At 43.9% G+C, this 21,411-nt stretch overlaps 1 protein-coding gene across 1 annotated transcript; it reads right to left on the minus strand.

The window, feature by feature from the left end:
- Positions 1-1,166: 1,166 nt before the first annotated feature.
- LOC115062161 (protein FAM237A-like) lies at positions 1,167-21,359 on the minus strand. Its single transcript, XM_029530786.1, has 2 exons — positions 20,981-21,359; positions 1,167-1,288 (listed from the first exon to the last, which is right to left on the minus strand). Exons 1-2 carry the CDS (start codon positions 21,357-21,359, stop codon positions 1,167-1,169), a joined length of 501 nt encoding a protein of 166 aa, XP_029386646.1.
- Positions 21,360-21,411: the final 52 nt, after the last annotated feature.

The raw sequence follows: 21,411 nt of genomic DNA on the forward strand, positions 1-21,411 counted from the left end.
TGACAGTAAGTCATAATATAAACAACTTTATTAGGTTTTTCTTTGACTGACTGGAGAAACAGGGTTACATTTCTAAATCAGCCATCTATGACACGTCCAAATGATCCACTTGTTGAGCAGCCAGTGTTATTCTTTCGGTTCAGGATGATTATGGCCTAATGATGAGATTGTAATCACAAGTTCAACATTAGCCAACTGATAAATATGTGATACTGAACTCCAGCTCATCTTTACATGTAATAGTCTGTTAAAGTCTATGTTTACCTCATAAAACATTGCGGGAATTGTGATAAAAGTTGCATAGAGTAATGTCATTCAATGAAATATATGACTTTGTGTGAGTTGAAGTCATGGTTATAAAACACACAGTGTGTGTGGGTCATGTGTGTCCATACAAGCAACACACATTCTGCATAAGGTCCAGATTTGGGACACAACAACACAGCATAAGCCAGTTTTCCAATTATTTGTAAAGTTTTATAACGTTTTTTGTATTTGTGGTTAAATTTGCTGAGTGGATTTGGTGGTCAGTGATAAACCACTTACATCTATGATGCATAAATTTATTGCATTTAAGATGAAAATACAAATAAATAAAGAAAACAAACAGGAAAGTTGCATTTTCAATATCCATATTATCCATATTTCCATTTAAAATTTCACTTTGAATGGAGACATAGGCTTTAAGATTATAAACTGCAAGTAACCAAAGCAGCAATACTGTTACTCATGCCATCGTACCAGTCGACACACGGGGGTGACAATGTGAAAAATAATTGCAAAGTGAGTTGCTACTGCAGAAAAGCCAATAAAACTAAAGTTTTAAACAGTAGCTCTATTAATTTATATATATGTTGATTTATATGAAGATACATCATATTACAAATTGCTTACCTTCACCAAAATGTGAGTGTCAAAGTTCATAAGTAACTGCTACTTGGCTGAGGCAAAGTCAAGCTACTGCATTAAAAATGTAAATATAGTTCAGGTGTTACGCTCATCGGAATATTGATTTTACTGCATTTTAGCTCTGTAGAGAAGCAGAAAGCTCCTCAAAGTAAAAGATTCATATATTTTCTAAAATTCTATATGAACTGTCTTTTTTTTTTTTTTTTCAAAAGAGAAGAAAATATTGATAAAGACTATTTACTTTAAACTCTCTCTGATTATTTATGGTACTTTGTGTTTGCTTTGGGTGCAGTCTTCAGGGTCTTGATCTGTCCTCTGCGTCTCACTCTGATGATGAGTGACTGTGAGTTCACGCCTGAACTGTTGAACCTGAAGGTCTCTATGAAGGACAAATATACACAGCATTAATCATGCAGAAAATAATAAGAGTAAAACCTTCAGACGAAAGAATTACATCATGTACTGCCAAATAACTTTCAAATACGGTAACAAATGAAACACCCACGTAATCTCTTTCCCTTCACGGAACCACAAGAATTTAACATTTTACAAAAACCTAAAAATACACATTTTAGAAATATTGCACGTTTGTATGGGCATTTAACAAGCCATTGCTTCTAAAATATGTGTAAAAGATTTGAGAGGCTCCAATGAAGATTCAGAGTTTATGGACGTATCAAGATAAAGACTAAAAACTAATTTAGTGCCACGGGCTATAAGCACAGAGGCCACGTAGTGGCCTCTGTGCATAGCACGAGGCACTACTTAATCTTGTCCATACTTAATTTAGTGCCACGGGCTATAAGCACAGAGGCCACGTAGTGGCCTCTGTGCATAGCACGAGGCACTACTTAATCTTGTCCATACTTATTATTTAGTGCCACGGGCTATAAGCACAGAGGGCACTACTTCTACACAGTAGAAGTAGTGGCCTCTGTGCATAGCACGAGGCACTACTTAATCTTCTCCATACTTATTTAGTGCCACGGGCTATAAGCACAGAGGACACTACTTCGTAGTGGCCTCTGTGCATAGCACGAGGCACTACTTAATATTGTCCATACTTATTATTCTTCTTCTTATTATTCCGTCACTTTTTCGTCCGTTAATGCGGGTCGTACTGCGTGACGGAGCCCAACAATATATATATCAAAACGTGCGTCTCGATCGGGAATAGCGTGCTAAGTTCTGGGTAGTCGATATTCCGATTTTTCCCAAAGTTATTCCCAAAAAACCAGCAAAAATGTTCCATAGAGAATGAATTGGAATCGACGAAAAATCGCCTCAAAAATTCACCTATTTTCTCATCCACATAGCTCAGTCATACGTGCACCTAAAAATATCATTCAAACTTTAAAACGGAGGAAATCTTGTGCTCTTTCCACAAAATCAAACCTTTTTCTCCTAAATACTCCACTTTTCAAACTACGAGCTCTCAAAGGAGCAGTCCGAATCACTTTTTCCTCAAAGTTAGAGTGTAACCGCTCGTTAAGTAGAGTGAGAGCACTGTGAAAAAGTAACCGACATTTTCATGTTTAACTCGAGCTCACGGCCAAACCGTGAAAAGGAGACAAATTATTTTTTGGCAAAACGTAGACACAGGTCTTGGGATTCATAAAATCTAAGTTTGAGAGCTCTACTCCTCACCAAATTTAAACTGGAGGGCTCAGAGCGTCTGAAACACCTGTTTTTGGCCCAATTGACTGCAATGCAAATCCAGGTTTCACTAAAAACAATTTCACTCTGACTTCGCACTGTCCCTACACGCTCATTTTAAGGACTTTTCAAATCAAATAAAGACTTTTGGAATCTCCAGACTCTTCTGTCTTTCACGGTGTTTTCGTTTTTCGGACCGGAGCTACGGTTTGCTCGCAATTCGAAGTAGTTCGGGACGTGGTCAAAAGCCACTTTTCGGAGCGTTTTCGGGAGAGTCTGAGCTCTGACCCGAACGAATTCTCAAATCACCGTGACGACCGCATCTCTCTCAGCTCAGGTCTGTGGATCAAACCCACCTCACTTTGGAGACTCACTGCTTCGTCATGCTTTGTCACAGAAACTCCGTTCAAAGTTTAAAAAGGTCACAAGACTTTGACCTCTATTTGTGACGAAAGGCTTTATGATAGCTCCTACGCTTCCTACACAATCACAGATCAATTGTCATGCTGGTCTCATCTCACTCTCTCTGTGGCCTATGGCCATCACTTTGAATGATTTCTTCTCAAAGACACACAGAGATATAGAGATGTAGACACAGACAGATATCCAGACGCACACAGAGACAGATATCCAGACGCACTCACACATGTACACAGACACACACAGAGACAAATATCCAGACGCACTCACACATATACACAGACGCAAACAGAGACAGATATACAGACGCACTCACACATATACACAGACAGAAATAGAGGCAGATATAGACACGCACTCACACATTTACACAGACATACACAGAGACAGATATACAGACACGCGCATTGTCAAAAGCCATGGGAGAGTCTGAGCTCTGACCTGAGCGAATTCTCAAATCACCGTGATGACCGCAGCTCTCCCAGCTCAGGTCTATGTGAAGCTGTTGCTGTGGATCAAACCCACCTCACTTTGGAGCCTCAATGCTTCGTCATGCTTTGTCACAGAAAGTCCGTTCAAAGTTTAAAAAGGTCATGAGACTTTGACCTCTATTTGTGACGACAGGCTTTATGATAGCTCCTACGCTTCCTCCACAATCACAGATCAATTGTCATGCTGGTCTCATCTCACTCTGTCTGTGGGCTATGGCCATCACTTTAAATGATTTCTTCTCAGAGACAGACACAGAGATATAGAGATGCAGACACAGACAGATATACAGACGCACACAGAGACAGATATCCAGACGCACTCGCACATGTACACAGACACACACAGAGACAAATATCCAGACGCACTCACACATATACACAGACATACATACAGTCAGATAGACATATGCACTCACACATTTACACAGACATACAAAGAGACAGATATACAGATCAGGTCTGTGGATCAAACTCACCCCACTTTGGAGCCTCACTGCTTCGTCATGCTTTGTCACAGAAACTCCGTTCAAAGTTTAAAAAGGTCACGAGACTTTGACCTCTGTTTGTGACGACAGGCTTTATGATAGCTCCTACGCTTCCTCCACAATCACAGATCAATTGTCATGCTGGTCTCATCTCACTCTGTCTGTGGCCTATGGCCATCACTTTCAATTTCTTCTCAAAGACACACACAGAGATATAGAGATGCCAGATACAGACAGATATACAGACGCACACAGAGACAGATATACAGACGTACTCCCACATATACACAGACACACACAGTCAGATAGACAGATGCACTCACACATATACACAGACGGAAATAGAGGCAGATATAGACACGCACTCACTGAATCAAGCTCAATCGGTTCTCCGAACGGAAATTTCTCCAGGATGGCTTTCAACAGCATGACGGTACGCGGGTTGCTCGTCCAGTCGAGGGGCGAGGGGCGACGGGCGACGGGCGACGGGCAACAAACGACGGGCGACGGACGACGGGCCCCGGGTCCCGTGGCACTTCAAAATTTCCCTGGAATTTTCTAGTTTAGTGCCACGGGCTATAAGCACAGAGGCCACGTAGTGGCCTCTGTGCATAGCACGAGGCACTACTTAATCTTGTCCATACTTATTTAGTGCCACGGGCTATAAGCACAGAGGCCACTACTTCTACAGAAGTAGTGGCCTCTGTGCATAGCACGAGGCACTATTTATTCTTCGCCCATACTTATTATTATTCTTTTTATTATTATTATTCCGTCACTTTTTCGTCCGTTAATGCGGGTCGTACCACTGAACGAACCCCAACAATATATATATCAAAACGTGCGGCTCGATTGGGAATAGCGTGCTAAGTTCTGGGTAGTCGATATTCCGATTTTTCCCAAAGTTATTCCCAAAAAACCAGCCGAAATTTTCCATAGAGAATGCATGGGAGACGACGAAAAATCGCCTCAAAAATTCACCTTTTTTCTCATCCGCATAGCTCAGTCATACGTGCACCTAAAAATATCATTAAAACTTTAAAACGGAGGAAATCTTGTGCTCTTTCCACAAAATCAAACCTTTTTCTCCTAAACAGTCCACTTTTCAAACTACGAGCTCTCAAAGGAGCAGTCCGAATCACTTTTTCCTCAAAGTTAGAGTGTAACCGCTCGTTAAGTAGAGTGAGAGCACTGTGAAAAAGTAACCGACATTTTCATGCTTAACTCGAGCTCACGGCCAAACCGTGAAAAGGAGACAAATAATTTTTTGGCAAAACGTAGACACAGGTCTTGGGATTCAGAAAATCTAAGTTTGAGAGCTCTACTCCTCACCAAATTTAAACTGGAGGGCTCAGAGCGTCAGAAACACCTGTTTTTGGCCCAATTGACTGCAATGCAAATCATGGTTTTCCGAAAAACAATTTCACTCTGTCTTTGCACTGTCCCTACACGCTCATTTTAAGGACTTTTCAAATCAAATAAAGACTTTCGGAATCTCCAGACTCTTCTGTCTTTCACGGTGTTTTCGTTTTTCGGACCGGAGCTACGGTTTGCTCGCAATTCGAAGTAGTTCGGGACGTGGTCAAAAGCCACTTTTCGGAGCGTTTTCGGGAGAGTCTGAGCTCTGACCCGAACGAATTCTCAAATCACCGTGACGACCGCAGCTCTCTCAGCTCAGGTCTGTGGATCAAACCCACCCCACTTTGGAGCCTCACTGCTTCGTCATGCTTTGTCACAGAAACTCCGTTCAAAGTTTAAAAAGGTCACGAGACTTTGACCTCTGTTTGTGACAAAAGGCTTTATGATAGCTCCTACGCTTCCTACGCAATCACAGATCAATTGTCACGCTGGTCTCATCTCACTCTGTCTGTGGCCTATGGCCATCACTTTGAATGATGTCTTCTCAAAGACACACACAGAGATATAGAGATGTAGACACAGACAGATATACAGACGCACTCACACATGTACACAGATGCAAACAGAGACAGATATACAGACGCACTCACACATATACACAGACATACACAGAGACAGATATACAGATGCACTCACACATGTACACAGACATCCACAGAGACAGATATAGAGATCAGGTCTGTGGATCAAACCCACCCCACTTTGGAGCCTCACTGCTTCCTCGTGCTTTGTCACAGAAACTCCGTTCAAAGTTTAACAAGGTCACGAGACTTTGACCTCTGTTTGTGACGAAAGGCTTTATGACAGCTCCTACGCTTACTACACAATCACAGATCAATTGTCATGCTGGTCTCATTTCACTCTGTCTGTGGCCTATGGCCATCACTTTGAATGATTTCTTCTCAGAGACACACACAGAGATATAGAGATGTAGACACAGACAGATATACAGACGCACACAGAGACAGATATCCAGACGCACTCACACATGTACACAGACATGCACACAGTCAGATAGACAGATGCACTCACACATTTACACAGACATACACAGAGACAGATATACAGACACGCTCATTGAATTGAGCTCAATCGGTTCTCCGAACGGAAATTTCAGCAGGAAGGCTTTCGACAGAATGACGGTACGCGGGTTGCAAACACCGTGACGACCGCATCTCTCTCAGCTCAGGTCTGTGTATCAAACCCACCCCACTTTGGAGCCTCACTGCTTCGTCACACTTTGTCACAGAAACGCTGTTCAAAGTTTAAACGGGTCAGAAGACTTTGAACTCTGTTTGTGACGAAAGGCTTTATGATAGCTCCTACGCTTACTACGCAATCACAGATCAATTGTCACGCTGGTCTCATCTGACTCTGTCTGTGGCCTATGGCCATCACTTTGAATGATTTCTTCTCAAAGACACACACAGAGATATAGAGATGCAGACACAGACAGATATACAGACGCACACAGAGACAGATATCCAAACGCACTCACACATGTACACATACACACACAGAGACAAATATCCAGACGCATTCACACATATAAACAGACGCAAAATAGAGACACATATCCAGACACACTTACACATATACACAGACACAAATAGAGACAGATATAGACACGCACTCACACATTTACACAGACATACACAGAGACAGATATACAGATGCACTCACACATTTACACAGGCTTTATCATAGCTCCTACGCTTACTACACAATCACAGATCAATTGTCATGCTGGTCTCATCTCACTCTGTCTGTGGCCTATGGCCATCACTTTGAATGATTTCTTCTCAAAGACACACACAGAGATATAGAGATGCAGATACAGACAGATATACAGACGCACACAGAGACAGATATCCAGACGTACTCCCACATATACACAGACACACACAGTCAGATAGACAGATGCACTCACACATTTACACAGACATACACTGAGACAGATATAGACACGCACTCACACATTTACACAGACATACAAAGAGACACATATACAGACACACTCACTGAATCAAGCTCAATCGGTTCTCCGAACGGAAATTTCACCAGGATGGCTTTCAACAGCATTACGGTACGTGGATTGCTCGTCCAGGCGGGGGGCGATGGGCGAAAGGCAACGAACGACGGGCGACGGACGACGGGCCCCGGGTCCCGTGGCACTTCAAAATTTCCCTGGAATTTTCTAGTTTAGTGCCACGGGCTATAAGCACAGAGGCCACGTAGTGGCCTCTGTGCATAGCACGAGGCACTACTTAATCTTCTCCATACTTATTATTTAGTGCCACGGGCTATAAGCACAGAGGCCACGTAGTGGCCTCTGTGCATAGCACGAGGCACTACTTAATCTTGTCCATACTTATTATTATTCTTCTTCTTAATATTATTATTATTCCGTCACATTTTCGGCAGTTAATGCGGGTCGTACCGCTTGACGTAGCCCTACAATATATATATCAAAACGTGCGGCTCGATCGGGACAAGTGTGCTAAGTTCTGGGTAGTCGATATTCCCATTTTTCCCAAAGTTATTCCCAAAAAACCAGCAAAAATTCTCCATAGGAATGAATGGGGTTTGGAGAAAAATCGCCTCCGAATTTCACCTATTTTCTCAGTCGCGTAGCTCAGTCATACGTGCGCCTAGAAATGTCATTCAAACGTCAAAACGGAGGAAATCTTGTGCTCTTTCCAGAACACCAAACCTTTTTCTTCTAAGTTGTACGGTTTTCGAAATATGACCTCTCAAAGGAGCAGTCCGATTCACTTTTTCCTCCAAGTTAGAGTGGAGAGGGTCGTTAACTAGAGTGAGAGCACTGTGAAAATTTCACCCACATTTTCATTTTTAACTCGAGCTCACGGCCAAACCGTGAAAGGGAGGCAAATGATTTTTTGGGAAAACGTAGACACAGGTCTTGGGATTCATAAAATCTAAGTTTGACAGCTCTGCTCCTCACCAAATTTACACAGTTGCGCTCAGAGCGCCAGCAACACCTGCTTTTGCCCCAATTGACTGCAATGCAAATCAAGGTTTCACTAAAAACAATTTCACTCTGACTTCGCACTGTCCCTACACGCTCATTTTAAGGACTTTTCAAATCAAACAAAGACTGCTGGAATCCCCAGACTCTTCTGCCTCTCACGGTGTTTTCGCTTTTGGGAACGGAGCTACGGTTTGCTCGCAATTCGAAGCAGTTCGGGAGGTGGTCCAAAGCCAATTTTGGGAGAGTTTTGGAGGGAGCCTGAGCTCTGACCAGACTGAATTCTCAAATCACCGTGGCAACCGCAGGTCCCTCAGCACAGGTCTGTGTGCAGCTGTTGCTGTGGATCAAACCCACCTCACTTTGGAGCCTCGCTGCTTCGTCATACTTTGTCACAGAAACGCCGTTCAAAGTTTAAACGGCTCAGAAGACCTTGACCTCTGACCTCGAGCACTCACACATATAAACAGACACACACAGAGACACATATAAACAGACACACACAGAGACACAATCGCACATATACACAGACAGAAATAGAGAGATATAGACACACGCTCACACATACACACAGACATACACACAGAGACAGGTATAGACACGCGCTCACACATATACACAGACACACACAGAGACACGCGCTCGCATATATACAGAGACACACAAAGAGACACGCACTCGCACATATACAGAGACACAATCGCACATATACACAGACAGAAATAGAGAGATATAGACACGCGCTCACACATATACACAGACATACACACAGAGACAGGTATAGACACGCGCTCACACATATACACAGACACACACAGAGACACGCACTCGCACATATACAGAGACACAATCGCACATATACACAGACAGAAATAGAGAGATATAGACACACGCTCACACATATACACAGACATACACACAGAGACAGGTATAGACACGCACTCACACATATACACAGACACACACAGAGACACGCACTCGCACATATACAGAGACACAATCGCACATATACACAGACAGAAATAGAGAGATATAGACACACGCTCACACATATACACAGACATACACACAGAGACAGATATAGACACGCGCTCACACGTATACACAGACACAAATAGAGTCGTATATACAGACGTACTCACACATTTACACAGACATACACAGAGACAGATATACAGATGCACTCACACATATACACAGACACACAAAGAGACAGATATACAGACACACTGACTGAATCAATCGGTTCTCCGAACGGAAATTTCAGCAGGATTGCTTTGACGGGCGAGGGGACGACGGGCGAGGGGACGACGGGCGAGGGGACGCCGACCCGTGGCACTTCAAAATTTCTTGGAATTTTCTAGTTCTTATTTTTATTATTCCGTCACATTTTCGGCAGTTAATGCGGGTCGTACCGCTTGACGTAGCCCTACAATATATATATCAAAACGTGCGGCTCGATCGGGACAAGTGTGCTAAGTTCTGGGTAGTCGATATTCCCATTTTTCCCAAAGTTATTCCCAAAAAACCAGCAAAAATTCTCCATAGGAATGAATGGGGTTTGGAGAAAAATCGCCTCCGAATTTCACCTATTTTCTCAGTCGCGTAGCTCAGTCATACGTGCGCCTAGAAATGTCATTCAAACGTCAAAACGGAGGAAATCTTGTGCTCTTTCCAGAACACCAAACCTTTTTCTTCTAAGTTGTACGGTTTTCGAAATATGACCTCTCAAAAGAGCAGTCCGATTCACTTTTTCCTCCAAGTTAGAGTGGAGAGGGTCGTTAACTAGAGTGAGAGCACTGTGAAAATTTCACCCACATTTTCATTTTTAACTCGAGCTCACGGCCAAACCGTGAAAGGGAGGCAAATGATTTTTTGGGAAAACGTAGACACAGGTCTTGGGATTCAGAAAATCTAAGTTTGACAGCTCTACTCCTCACCAAATTTACACAGTTGCGCTCAGAGCGCCAGCAACACCTGCTTTTGCCCCAATTGACTGCAATGCAAATCAAGGTTTCACTAAAAACAATTTCACTCTGACTTCGCACTGTCCCTACACGCTCATTTTAAGGACTTTTCAAATCAAACAAAGACTGCTGGAATCCCCAGACTCTTCTGCCTCTCACGGTGTTTTCGCTTTTGGGAACGGAGCTACGGTTTGCTCGCAATTCGAAGCAGTTCGGGAGGTGGTCAAAAGCCAATTTTGAGAGAGTTTTGGAGGGAGTCTGAGCTCTGACCAGACTGAATTCTCAAATCACCGTGGCAACCGCAGGTCCCTCAGCACAGGTCTGTGTGCAGCTGTTGCTGTGGATTAAACCCACCTCACTTTGGAGCCTCGCTGCTTCGTCATACTTTGTCACAGAAACGCCGTTCAAAGTTTAAACGGCTCAGAAGACCTTGACCTCTGACCTTGAGCACTCACACATATAAACAGACACACACAGAGACACATATAAACAGACACACACGGAGACACAATCGCACATATACACAGACAGAAATAGAGAGATATAGACACACGCTCACACATATACACAGACATACACACAGAGACAGATATAGACACGCGCTCACACATATACACAGACACACACAGACACACACAGAGACACGCACTCACACGTATACACAGACACAATCACACAGACAGAAATAGAGAGATATAGACACACGCTCACACATATACACAGACATACACACAGAGACAGGTATAGACACGCACTCACACATATACACAGACACACACAGAGACACGCACTCGCACATATACAGAGACACAATCGCACATATACACAGACAGAAATAGAGAGATATAGACACACGCTCACACATATACACAGACATACACACAGAGACAGATATAGACACGCGCTCACACATATACACAGACACAAATAGAGTCGTATATACAGACGTACTCACACATTTACACAGACATACACAGAGACAGATATACAGATGCACTCACACATATACACAGACACACAAAGAGACAGATATACAGACACACTGACTGAATCAATCGGTTCTCCGAACGGAAATTTCAGCAGGATTGCTTTGACGGGCGAGGGGACGACGGGCGAGGGGACGACGGGCGAGGGGACGCCGACCCGTGGCACTTCAAAATTTCTTGTTATTATTATTATTCCGCCGTTTTTCGGCAGTTAATGCGGGCCGTACCGCTTGACGTAGCCCAACAATATATATATCAAAACGTGCGGCTCGATCGTGACAAGTGTGCTAAGTTCTGGGTAGTCGATATTCCCATTCGTCCCAAAGTTATTCCCAAAAAACCACCGAAAATCTTCCATAGGAATGAATGGGGTCCGAAGAGAAATCGCCTCCGAATTTCACCTATTTTCTCAGTCGCGTAGCTCAGTCATACGTGCGCCTAGAAATGTCATTCAAACGTCAAAACGGAGGAAATCTTGTGCTCTTTCCAGAACATCAAACCTTTTTCTCCTAAGTTGTACGGTTTTCGAACTACGAGCGTTCAAAGGAGCAGTCCGATTCACTTTTTCCTCCAAGTTAGAGTGGAGAGGGTCGTTAACTAGAGTGAGAGCACTGTGAAAATTTCACCCACATTTTCATTTTTAACTCGAGCTCACGGCCAAACCGTGAAAGGGAGGCAAATGATTTTTTGGGGAAACGTAGACACAGGTCTTGGGATTCATAAAATCTAAGTTTGACAGCTCTACTCCTCACCAAATTTACACAGTTGCGCTCAGAGCGCCAGCAACACCTGCTTTTGCCCCAATTGACTGCAATGCAAATCAAGGTTTCACTAAAAACAATTTCACTCTGACTTCGCACTGTCCCTACACGCTCATTTTAAGGACTTTTCAAATCAAACAAAGACTGCTGGAATCCCCAGACTCTTCTGCCTCTCACGGTGTTTTCGCTTTTGGGAACGGAGCTACGGTTTGCTCGCAATTCGAAGCAGTTCGGGAGGTGGTCAAAAGCCAATTTTGGGAGAGTTTTGGAGGGAGTCTGAGCTCTGACCAGACTGAATTCTCAAATCACCGTGGCAACCGCAGGTCCCTCAGCACAGGTCTGTGTGCAGCTGTTGCTGTAGATTAAACCCACCTCACTTTGGAGCCTCGCTGCTTCGTCATACTTTGTCACAGAAACGCCGTTCAAAGTTTAAACGGCTCACAAGACCTTGACCTCTGACCTTGAGCACTCACACATATAAACAGACACACACAGAGACACATATAAACAGACACACACAGAGACACAATCGCACATATACACAGACAGAAATAGAGAGATATAGACACACGCTCACACATATACACAGACATACACACAGAGACAGGTATAGACACGCGCTCACACGTATAAACAGACACACACAGAGACACGCACTCGCACACACACAGAGACACAATCGCACATATACACAGACAGAAATAGAGAGATATAGACACACGCTCACACATATACACAGACATACACACAGAGACAGATATAGACACGCACTCACACATATACACAGACACACACAGAGACACGCACTCGCACATATACAGAGACACAATCGCACATATACACAGACAGAAATAGAGAGATATAGACACACGCTCACACATATACACAGACATACACACAGAGACAGATATAGACACGCACTCACACATATACACAGACACAAATAGAGTCGTATATACAGACGTACTCACACATTTACACAGACATACACAGAGACAGATATACAGATGCACTCACACATATACACAGACACAATCACACATATACACAGACATACACAGAGACATATATACAGACGCACTCACACATATACACAGACACACACAGACACACACAGAGACACGCACTCACACATATACACAGACACAAATAGAGTCGTATATACAGACGTACTCACACATTTACACAGACATACACAGAGACAGATATACAGATGCACTCGCACATATACACAGACACACAAAGAGACAGATATACAGACACACTGACTGAATCAAGGTCAATCGGTTCTCCGAACGGAAATTTCAGCAGGATTGCTTTGACGGGCGAGGGGACGACGGGCGAGGGGACGACGGGCGAGGGGACGCCGACCCGTGGCACTTCAAAATTTCTTGGAATTTTCTAGTTATTCTTATTATAGCACGTTTTTCGGCAGTTAATGCGGGTCGTACCGCTTGACGTAGCCCTGCAATATATATATCAAAACGTGCGGCTCGATCGGGACAAGTGTGCTAAGTTCTGGGGAGTAGATTTTCCGATTTTTCCCAAAGTTATTCCCAAAAAACCAGCAAAAAATCTTCCATAGGAATGAATGGGGTTTGGAGAAAAATCGCCTCCGAATTTCACCTATTTTCTCAGTCGCGTAGCTCAGTCATACGTGCGCCTAGAAATGTCATTCAAACGTTAAAACGGAGGAAATCTTGTGCTCTTTCCAGAACATCAAACCTTTTTCTCCTAAGTTGTACGGTTTTCGATATATGACCTCTCAAAGGAGCAGTCCGATTCACTTTTTCCTCCAAGTTAGAGTGGAGAGGGTCGTTAACTAGAGTGAGAGCACTGTGAAAATTTCACCCACATTTTCATTTTTAACTCGAGCTCACGGCCAAACCGTGAAAGGGAGGCAAATGATTTTTTGGGAAAACGTAGACACAGGTCTTGGGATTCATAAAATCTAAGTTTGACAGCTCTACTCCTCACCAAATTTACACAGTTGCGCTCAGAGCGCCAGCAACACCTGCTTTTGCCCCAATTGACTGCAATGCAAATCAAGGTTTCACTAAAAACAATTTCACTCTGACTTCGCACTGTCCCTACACGCTCATTTTAAGGACTTTTCAAATCAAACAAAGACTGCTGGAATCCCCAGACTCTTCTGCCTCTCACGGTGTTTTCGCTTTTGGGAACGGAGCTACGGTTTGCTCGCAATTCGAAGCAGTTCGGGAGGTGGTCAAAAGCCAATTTTGAGAGAGTTTTGGAGGGAGTCTGAGCTCTGACCAGACTGAATTCTCAAATCACCGTGGCAACCGCAGGTCCCTCAGCTCAGGTCTGTGTGCAGCTGTTGCTGTGGATTAAACCCACCTCACTTTGGAGCCTCGCTGCTTCGTCATACATTGTCACAGAAACGCCGTTCAAAGTTTAAACGGCTCAGAAGACCTTGACCTCTGACCCTGAACACTCACACATATAAACAGACACACACAGAGACACATATAAACAGACACACACAGAGACACAATCGCACATATACACAGACAGAAATAGAGAGATATAGACACACGCTCACACGTATACACAGACACACACAGAGACACGCACTCGCACATATACAGAGACACAATCGCACATATACACAGACAGAAATAGAGAGATATAGACACACGCTCACACATATACACAGACATACACACAGAGACAGGTATAGACACGCGCTCACACGTATACACAGACACACACAGAGACACGCGCTCACACATATACACAGACACACACAGAGACACATATAAACAGACACACACAGAGACACGCACTCACACATATACACAGACACACACAGAGACACGCACTCGCACATATACAGAGACACAATCGCACATGTACACAGACAGAAATAGAGAGATATAGACACACGCTCACACATATACACAGACATACACACAGAGACAGATATATACACGCGCTCACACGTATACACAGACACAAATAGAGTCGTATATACGGACGTACTCACACATTTACACAGACATACACAGAGACAGATATACAGATGCACTCACACATATACACAGACACACAAAGAGACAGATATACAGACACACTGACTGAATCAAGGTCAATCGGTTCTCCAAACGGAAATTTCAGCAGGATTGCTTTGACGGGCGAGGGGACGACGGGCGAGGGGACGACGGGCGAGGGGACGACGGGCGAGGGGACGCCGACCCGTGGCACTTCAAAATTTCTTGGAATTTTCTAGTTTAGTGCCACGGGCTATAAGCACAGAGGGCACTACTTCTACACAGTAGAAGTAGTGGCCTCTGTGCATAGCACGAGGCACTACTTATTCTTCGCCCATACTTATTATTTAGTGCCACGGGCTATAAGCACAGAGGCCACGTAGTGGCCTCTGTGCATAGCACGAGGCACTACTTAATCTTGTCCATACTTATTATTATTCTTCTTCTTAATATTATTATTATTCCGTCACATTTTCGGCAGTTAATGCGGGTCGTACCGCTTGACGTAGCCCTACAATATATATATCAAAACGTGCGGCTCGATCGGGACAAGTGTGCTAAGTTCTGGGTAGTCGATATTCCCATTTTTCCCAAAGTTATTCCCAAAAAACCAGCAAAAATTCTCCATAGGAATGAATGGGGTTTGGAGAAAAATCGCCTCAGAATTTCACCTATTTTCTCAGTCGCGTAGCTCAGTCATACGTGCGCCTAGAAATGTCATTCAAACGTCAAAACGGAGGAAATCTTGTGCTCTTTCCAGAACATCAAACCTTTTTCTCCTAAGTTGTACGGTTTTCGAACTACGAGCGTTCAAAGGAGCAGTCCGATTCACTTTTTCCTCCAAGTTAGAGTGGAGAGGGTCGTTAACTAGAGTGAGAGCACTGTGAAAAATTCACCCACATTTTCATTTTTAACTCGAGCTCACGGCCAAACCGTGAAAGGGAGGCAAATGATTTTTTGGGAAAACGTAGACACAGGTCTTGGGATTCATAAAATCTAAGTTTGACAGCTCTACTCCTCACCAAATTTACACAGTTGCGCTCAGAGCGCCAGCAACACCTGCTTTTGCCCCAATTGACTGCAATGCAAATCAAGGTTTCACTAAAAACAATTTCACTCTGACTTCGCACTGTCCCTACACGCTCATTTTAAGGACTTTTCAAATCAAACAAAGACTGCTGGAATCCCCAGACTCTTCTGCCTCTCACGGTGTTTTCGCTTTTGGGAACGGAGCTACGGTTTGCTCGCAATTCGAAGCAGTTCGGGAGGTGGTCAAAAGCCAATTTTGGGAGAGTTTTGGAGGGAGTCTCAGCTCTGACCAGACTGAATTCTCAAATCACCGTGGCAACCGCAGGTCCCTCAGCACAGGTCTGTGTGCAGCTGTTGCTGTGGATTAAACCCACCTCACTTTGGAGCCTCGCTGCTTCGTCATACTTTGTCACAGAAACGCCGTTCAAAGTTTAAACGGCTCACAAGACCTTGACCTCTGACCTTGAGCACTCACACATATAAACAGACACACACAGAGACACATATAAACAGACACACACAGAGACACAATCGCACATATACACAGACAGAAATAGAGAGATATAGACACACGCTCGGAGAAAAATTCGGAGAAAAATCTTCTCCGAATTTCACCTATTTTCTCAGTCGCGTAGCTCAGTCATACGTGCACCTAGAACTGTCATTCAAACGTCAAAACGGAGGAAATCTTGTGCTCTTTCCAGAACATCAAACCTTTTTCTCCTAAGTTGTACGGTTTTCGAACTACGAGCGTTCAAAGGAGCAGTCCGATTCACTTTTTCCTCCAAGTTAGAGTGGAGACGCTCGTTAACTAGAGTGAGAGCACTGTGAAAAATTCAGCCACATTTCCATTTTTAACTCGAGCTCACGGCCAAACCGTGAAAGGGACGCAAATGATTTTTTGGGAAAACGTAGACACAGGTCTTGGGATTCAGAAAATCTAAGTTTGACAGCTCTACTCCTCACCAAATTTACACAGGAGCGCTCAGAGCGCCAGCAACACCTGCTTTTGCCCCAATTGACTGCAATGCAAATCAAGGTTTCACTAAAAACAATTTCACTCTGACTTCGCACTGTCCCTACACGCTCATTTTAAGGACTTTTCAAATCAAACAAAGACTGCTGGAATCCCCAGACTCTTCTGCCTCTCACGGTGTTTTCGCTTTTGGGAACGGAGCTACGGTTTGCTCGCAATTCGAAGCAGTTCGGGAGGTGGTCAAAAGCCAATTTTGGGAGAGTTTTGGCGGGAGTCTGAGCTCTGACCAGACTGAATTCTCAAATCACCGTGGCAACCGCAGGTCCCTCAGCTCAGGTCTGTGTGAAGCTGTTGCTGTGGATTAAACCCACCTCACTTTGGAGCCTCGCTGCTTCGTCATACTTTGTCACAGAAACGCCGTTCAAAGTTTAAACGGCTCAGAAGACCTTGACCTCTGACCTTGAGCACTCACACATATACACAGACACACACAGACACACACAGAGACACGCACTCACACATATACAGAGACACAATCACACATATACACAGACAGAAATACAGAGATATAGACACACGCTCACACATATACACAGACATACACAGAGACAGATATAGACACGCACTCACACGTATACACAGACACACAAAGAGACACGCACTCACACATATACACAGACACAATCACACATATACACAGACAGAAATAGAGACATATAGACACACGCTCACACATATACACAGACATACACAGAGACAGATATAGACACGCACTCACACGTATACACAGACACACAAAGAGACACGCACTCACACATATACACAGACACAATCACACATATACACAGACAGAAATACAGAGATATAGACACACGCTCACACATGTACACAGACATACACAGAGACATATATACAGACGCACTCACACATATACACAGACACACACAGAGACACATATAAACAGACACACACAGAGACACAATCACACATATACACAGACAGAAATAGAGAGATATAGACACACGCTCACACATATACACAGACATACATACAGAGACAGATATAGACACGCACTCACACATATACACAGACACAATCACACATATACACAGACAGAAATAGAGAGCAAATAGACATCATGACGGTACGTGGGTTGCTCGTCCGGGCGAGGGGCGACGGGCGAGGGGGCGACGGGCGAGGGGACGACGGGCGGGCGAGGGGACGACGGGCGAGGGGACGCCGTGGCACTTCAAAATTTCTTGGAATTTTCTAGTATTCTTATTCTTATTATTCCGTCACATTTTCGGCAGTTAATGCGGGTCGTACCGCTTGACGTAGCCCTACAATATATATATCAAAACGTGCGGCTCGATCGGGACAAGTGTGCTAAGTTCTGGGGAGTAGATTTTTCGATTTTTCCCAAAGTTATTCCCAAAAAACCAGCAAAAATTCTCCATAGGAATGAATGGGATCCGAAGAAAAATCGCCTCCGAATTTCACCTATTTTCTCAGTCGCGTAGCTCAGTCATACGTGCGCCTAGAAATGTCATTCAAACGTCAAAACGGAGGAAATCTTGTGCTCTTTCCAGAACATCAAACCTTTTTCTCCTAAGTTGTACGGTTTTCGAACTACGAGCGTTCAAAGGAGCAGTCCGATTCACTTTTTCCTCCAAGTTAGAGTGGAGAGGGTCGTTAACTAGAGTGAGAGCACTGTGAAAATTTCACCCACATTTTCATTTTTAACTCGAGCTCACGGCCAAACCGTGAAAGGGAGGCAAATGATTTTTTGGGAAAACGTAGACACAGGTCTTGGGATTCAGAAAATCTAAGTTTGAAAGCTCTACTCCTCACCAAATTTACACAGTTGCGCTCAGAGCGCCAGCAACACCTGCTTTTGCCCCAATTGACTGCAATGCAAATCAAGGTTTCACTAAAAACAATTTCACTCTGACTTCGCACTGTCCCTACACGCTCATTTTAAGGACTTTTCAAATCAAACAAAGACTGCTGGAATCCCCAGACTCTTCTGCCTCTCACGGTGTTTTCGCTTTTGGGAACGGAGCTACGGTTTGCTCGCAATTCGAAGCAGTTCGGGAGGTGGTCAAAAGCCAATTTTGAGAGAGTTTTGGAGGGAGTCTGAGCTCTGACCAGACTGAATTCTCAAATCACCGTGGCAACCGCAGGTCCCTCAGCACAGGTCTGTGTGCAGCTGTTGCTGTGGATTAAACCCACCTCACTTTGGAGCCTCGCTGCTTCGTCATACTTTGTCACAGAAACGCCGTTCAAAGTTTCAACGGCTCAGAAGACCTTGACCTCTGACCTTGAGCACTCACACATATAAACAGACACACACAGAGACACAATCGCACATATACACAGACAGAAATAGAGAGATATAGACACACGCTCACACATATACACAGACATACACACAGAGACAGATATAGACACGCGCTCACACATATACACAGACACACACAGACACACACAGAGACACGCACTCACACATATACACAGACACAATCACACAGACAGAAATAGAGAGATATAGACACACGCTCACACATATACACAGACATACACACAGAGACAGGTATAGACACGCACTCACACATATACACAGACACACACAGAGACACGCACTCGCACATATACAGAGACACAATCACACATATACACAGACAGAAATAGAGAGATATAGACACACGCTCACACATATACACAGACATACACACAGAGACAGATACAGACACGCGCTCACACGTATACACAGACACAAATAGAGTCGTATATACAGACTTACTCACACATTTACACAGACATACACAGAGACAGATTTACAGATGCACTCACACATATACACAGACACACAAAGAGACAGATATACAGACACACTGAGTGAATCAAGGTCAATCGGTTCTCCGAACGGAAATTTCAGCAGGACTGCTTTGACGGGCGAGGGGACGACGGGCGAGGGGACGACGGGCGAGGGGACGCCGACCCGTGGCACTTCAAAATTTCTTGGAATTTTCTAGTTTTACTAATATCCTCCTGGATATTGATTTAAAAAAAAAGGAATTATTGCATTTTTCATGGAATAAAAAGATAAAATCAAGTTCAGAAGATAAATTAGGCCACTTGTGTACATTTAACCTTTTAACAGACCCAAAAATAAATAGTGTGAAACTGTTTGATAGCTGCCTGAGTACAGTGGTGGCACTGGTTAGTATATTTCTTTTAAGGTAATTGAAATTAAGTCAAAATTTCTATATGTATATATAAATATATAAATACTGCAATACGTTATATTAAAATATAATTTTCAAATCCTGTATTTACTTAGGTTGTCTGCAAACAGTATAAGTAAAATCCGGGTAAAAAGCTTTAAAGAGTCCCTTTTTATCAATAATATCAACTGATTTCTATCTCTTTTCTTTATTATTTTGAAATGCATTGACTTTCATTTGTTTATTGTACATATAATCAGTTCAACCGCTCCTCCATCTATTCCTCTAGCAGTTATAATTTAAGCTTTAAGTTTTTTTGGATTGTTGTGTTTTAAGGTGAGTACCTTCTTCATCCTGTTGTCTTCATAATATTTCATCAGGCAATAAAACTGCACATTCATACTGAAATACTGTCTTTTCTTCCACACTTAACCAATAAGGAAGCATATAATTGGTACTGGTTTACTTGCCTGGCCACTGTTTAATATCATGAGGAATAGTTTATAGAAATGCAGCAGACTGATTCATTCCTAAGAGGTTTCCAAATGATAGCTCTGTATATAACCTGTCACAACTCAGCAGTGAAATAAAAATCCATAATGACAAAGTATAAAAAGGAGACACTGAAGTATTTGTGTTTGGCGGAACACTTACTGTCAGGAATGAGGGAGTGGACAGCGGTGAGGTGTCTCCGTCCGAGGCCGTGACTCCTGGACATCACGCAGTCCAGATACATGTCCCAGAAGACCCGGGCCAGGTCCGAGAACAGCGCCGTGTGTTTGCTGTCGTCTGAGGACCTGAGGGACATCATCAGGTCCCAGAAGGCGGGCACCGTGTCAGCGATCGTCGGCGTCCGGATCTCCAGCAGCTGCGCCGAGGAGGAGTCCCAGCACTGCGGGTCGGCACGGCGGGCCGTCAGCGTGTCCGCCTGAGCCAGAGGGTGACCCGGCCTGTGGCCCTGCGGCGGGACGGCACACATGCAGCTCAGCACAAACACCGAGGCCAGAGGGACGTGAAGGATCACTGGGACCATCTGGAGAGGAGCACAGGTCAGTCAGTGTGTTGTGATCAGGAGGGAGAACTTC

Source organism: Echeneis naucrates, chromosome 21 (genome assembly GCF_900963305.1).
Source record: "Echeneis naucrates chromosome 21, fEcheNa1.1, whole genome shotgun sequence".
Lineage (NCBI taxonomy): Eukaryota > Metazoa > Chordata > Actinopteri > Carangiformes > Echeneidae > Echeneis > Echeneis naucrates.

Bases quoted from the DNA above. Each gene is read 5' to 3' on its own strand.
- LOC115062161 (XM_029530786.1), bottom strand. From the start codon at position 21,359: ATGGTCCCAGTGATCCTTCACGTCCCTCTGGCCTCGGTGTTTGTGCTG. The intron at 1,289-20,980 runs GTAAGTGTTCCG...TGTCCTTCATAG, and splicing joins CCACTCCCTCATTCCTGACA to AGACCTTCAGGTTCAACAGT.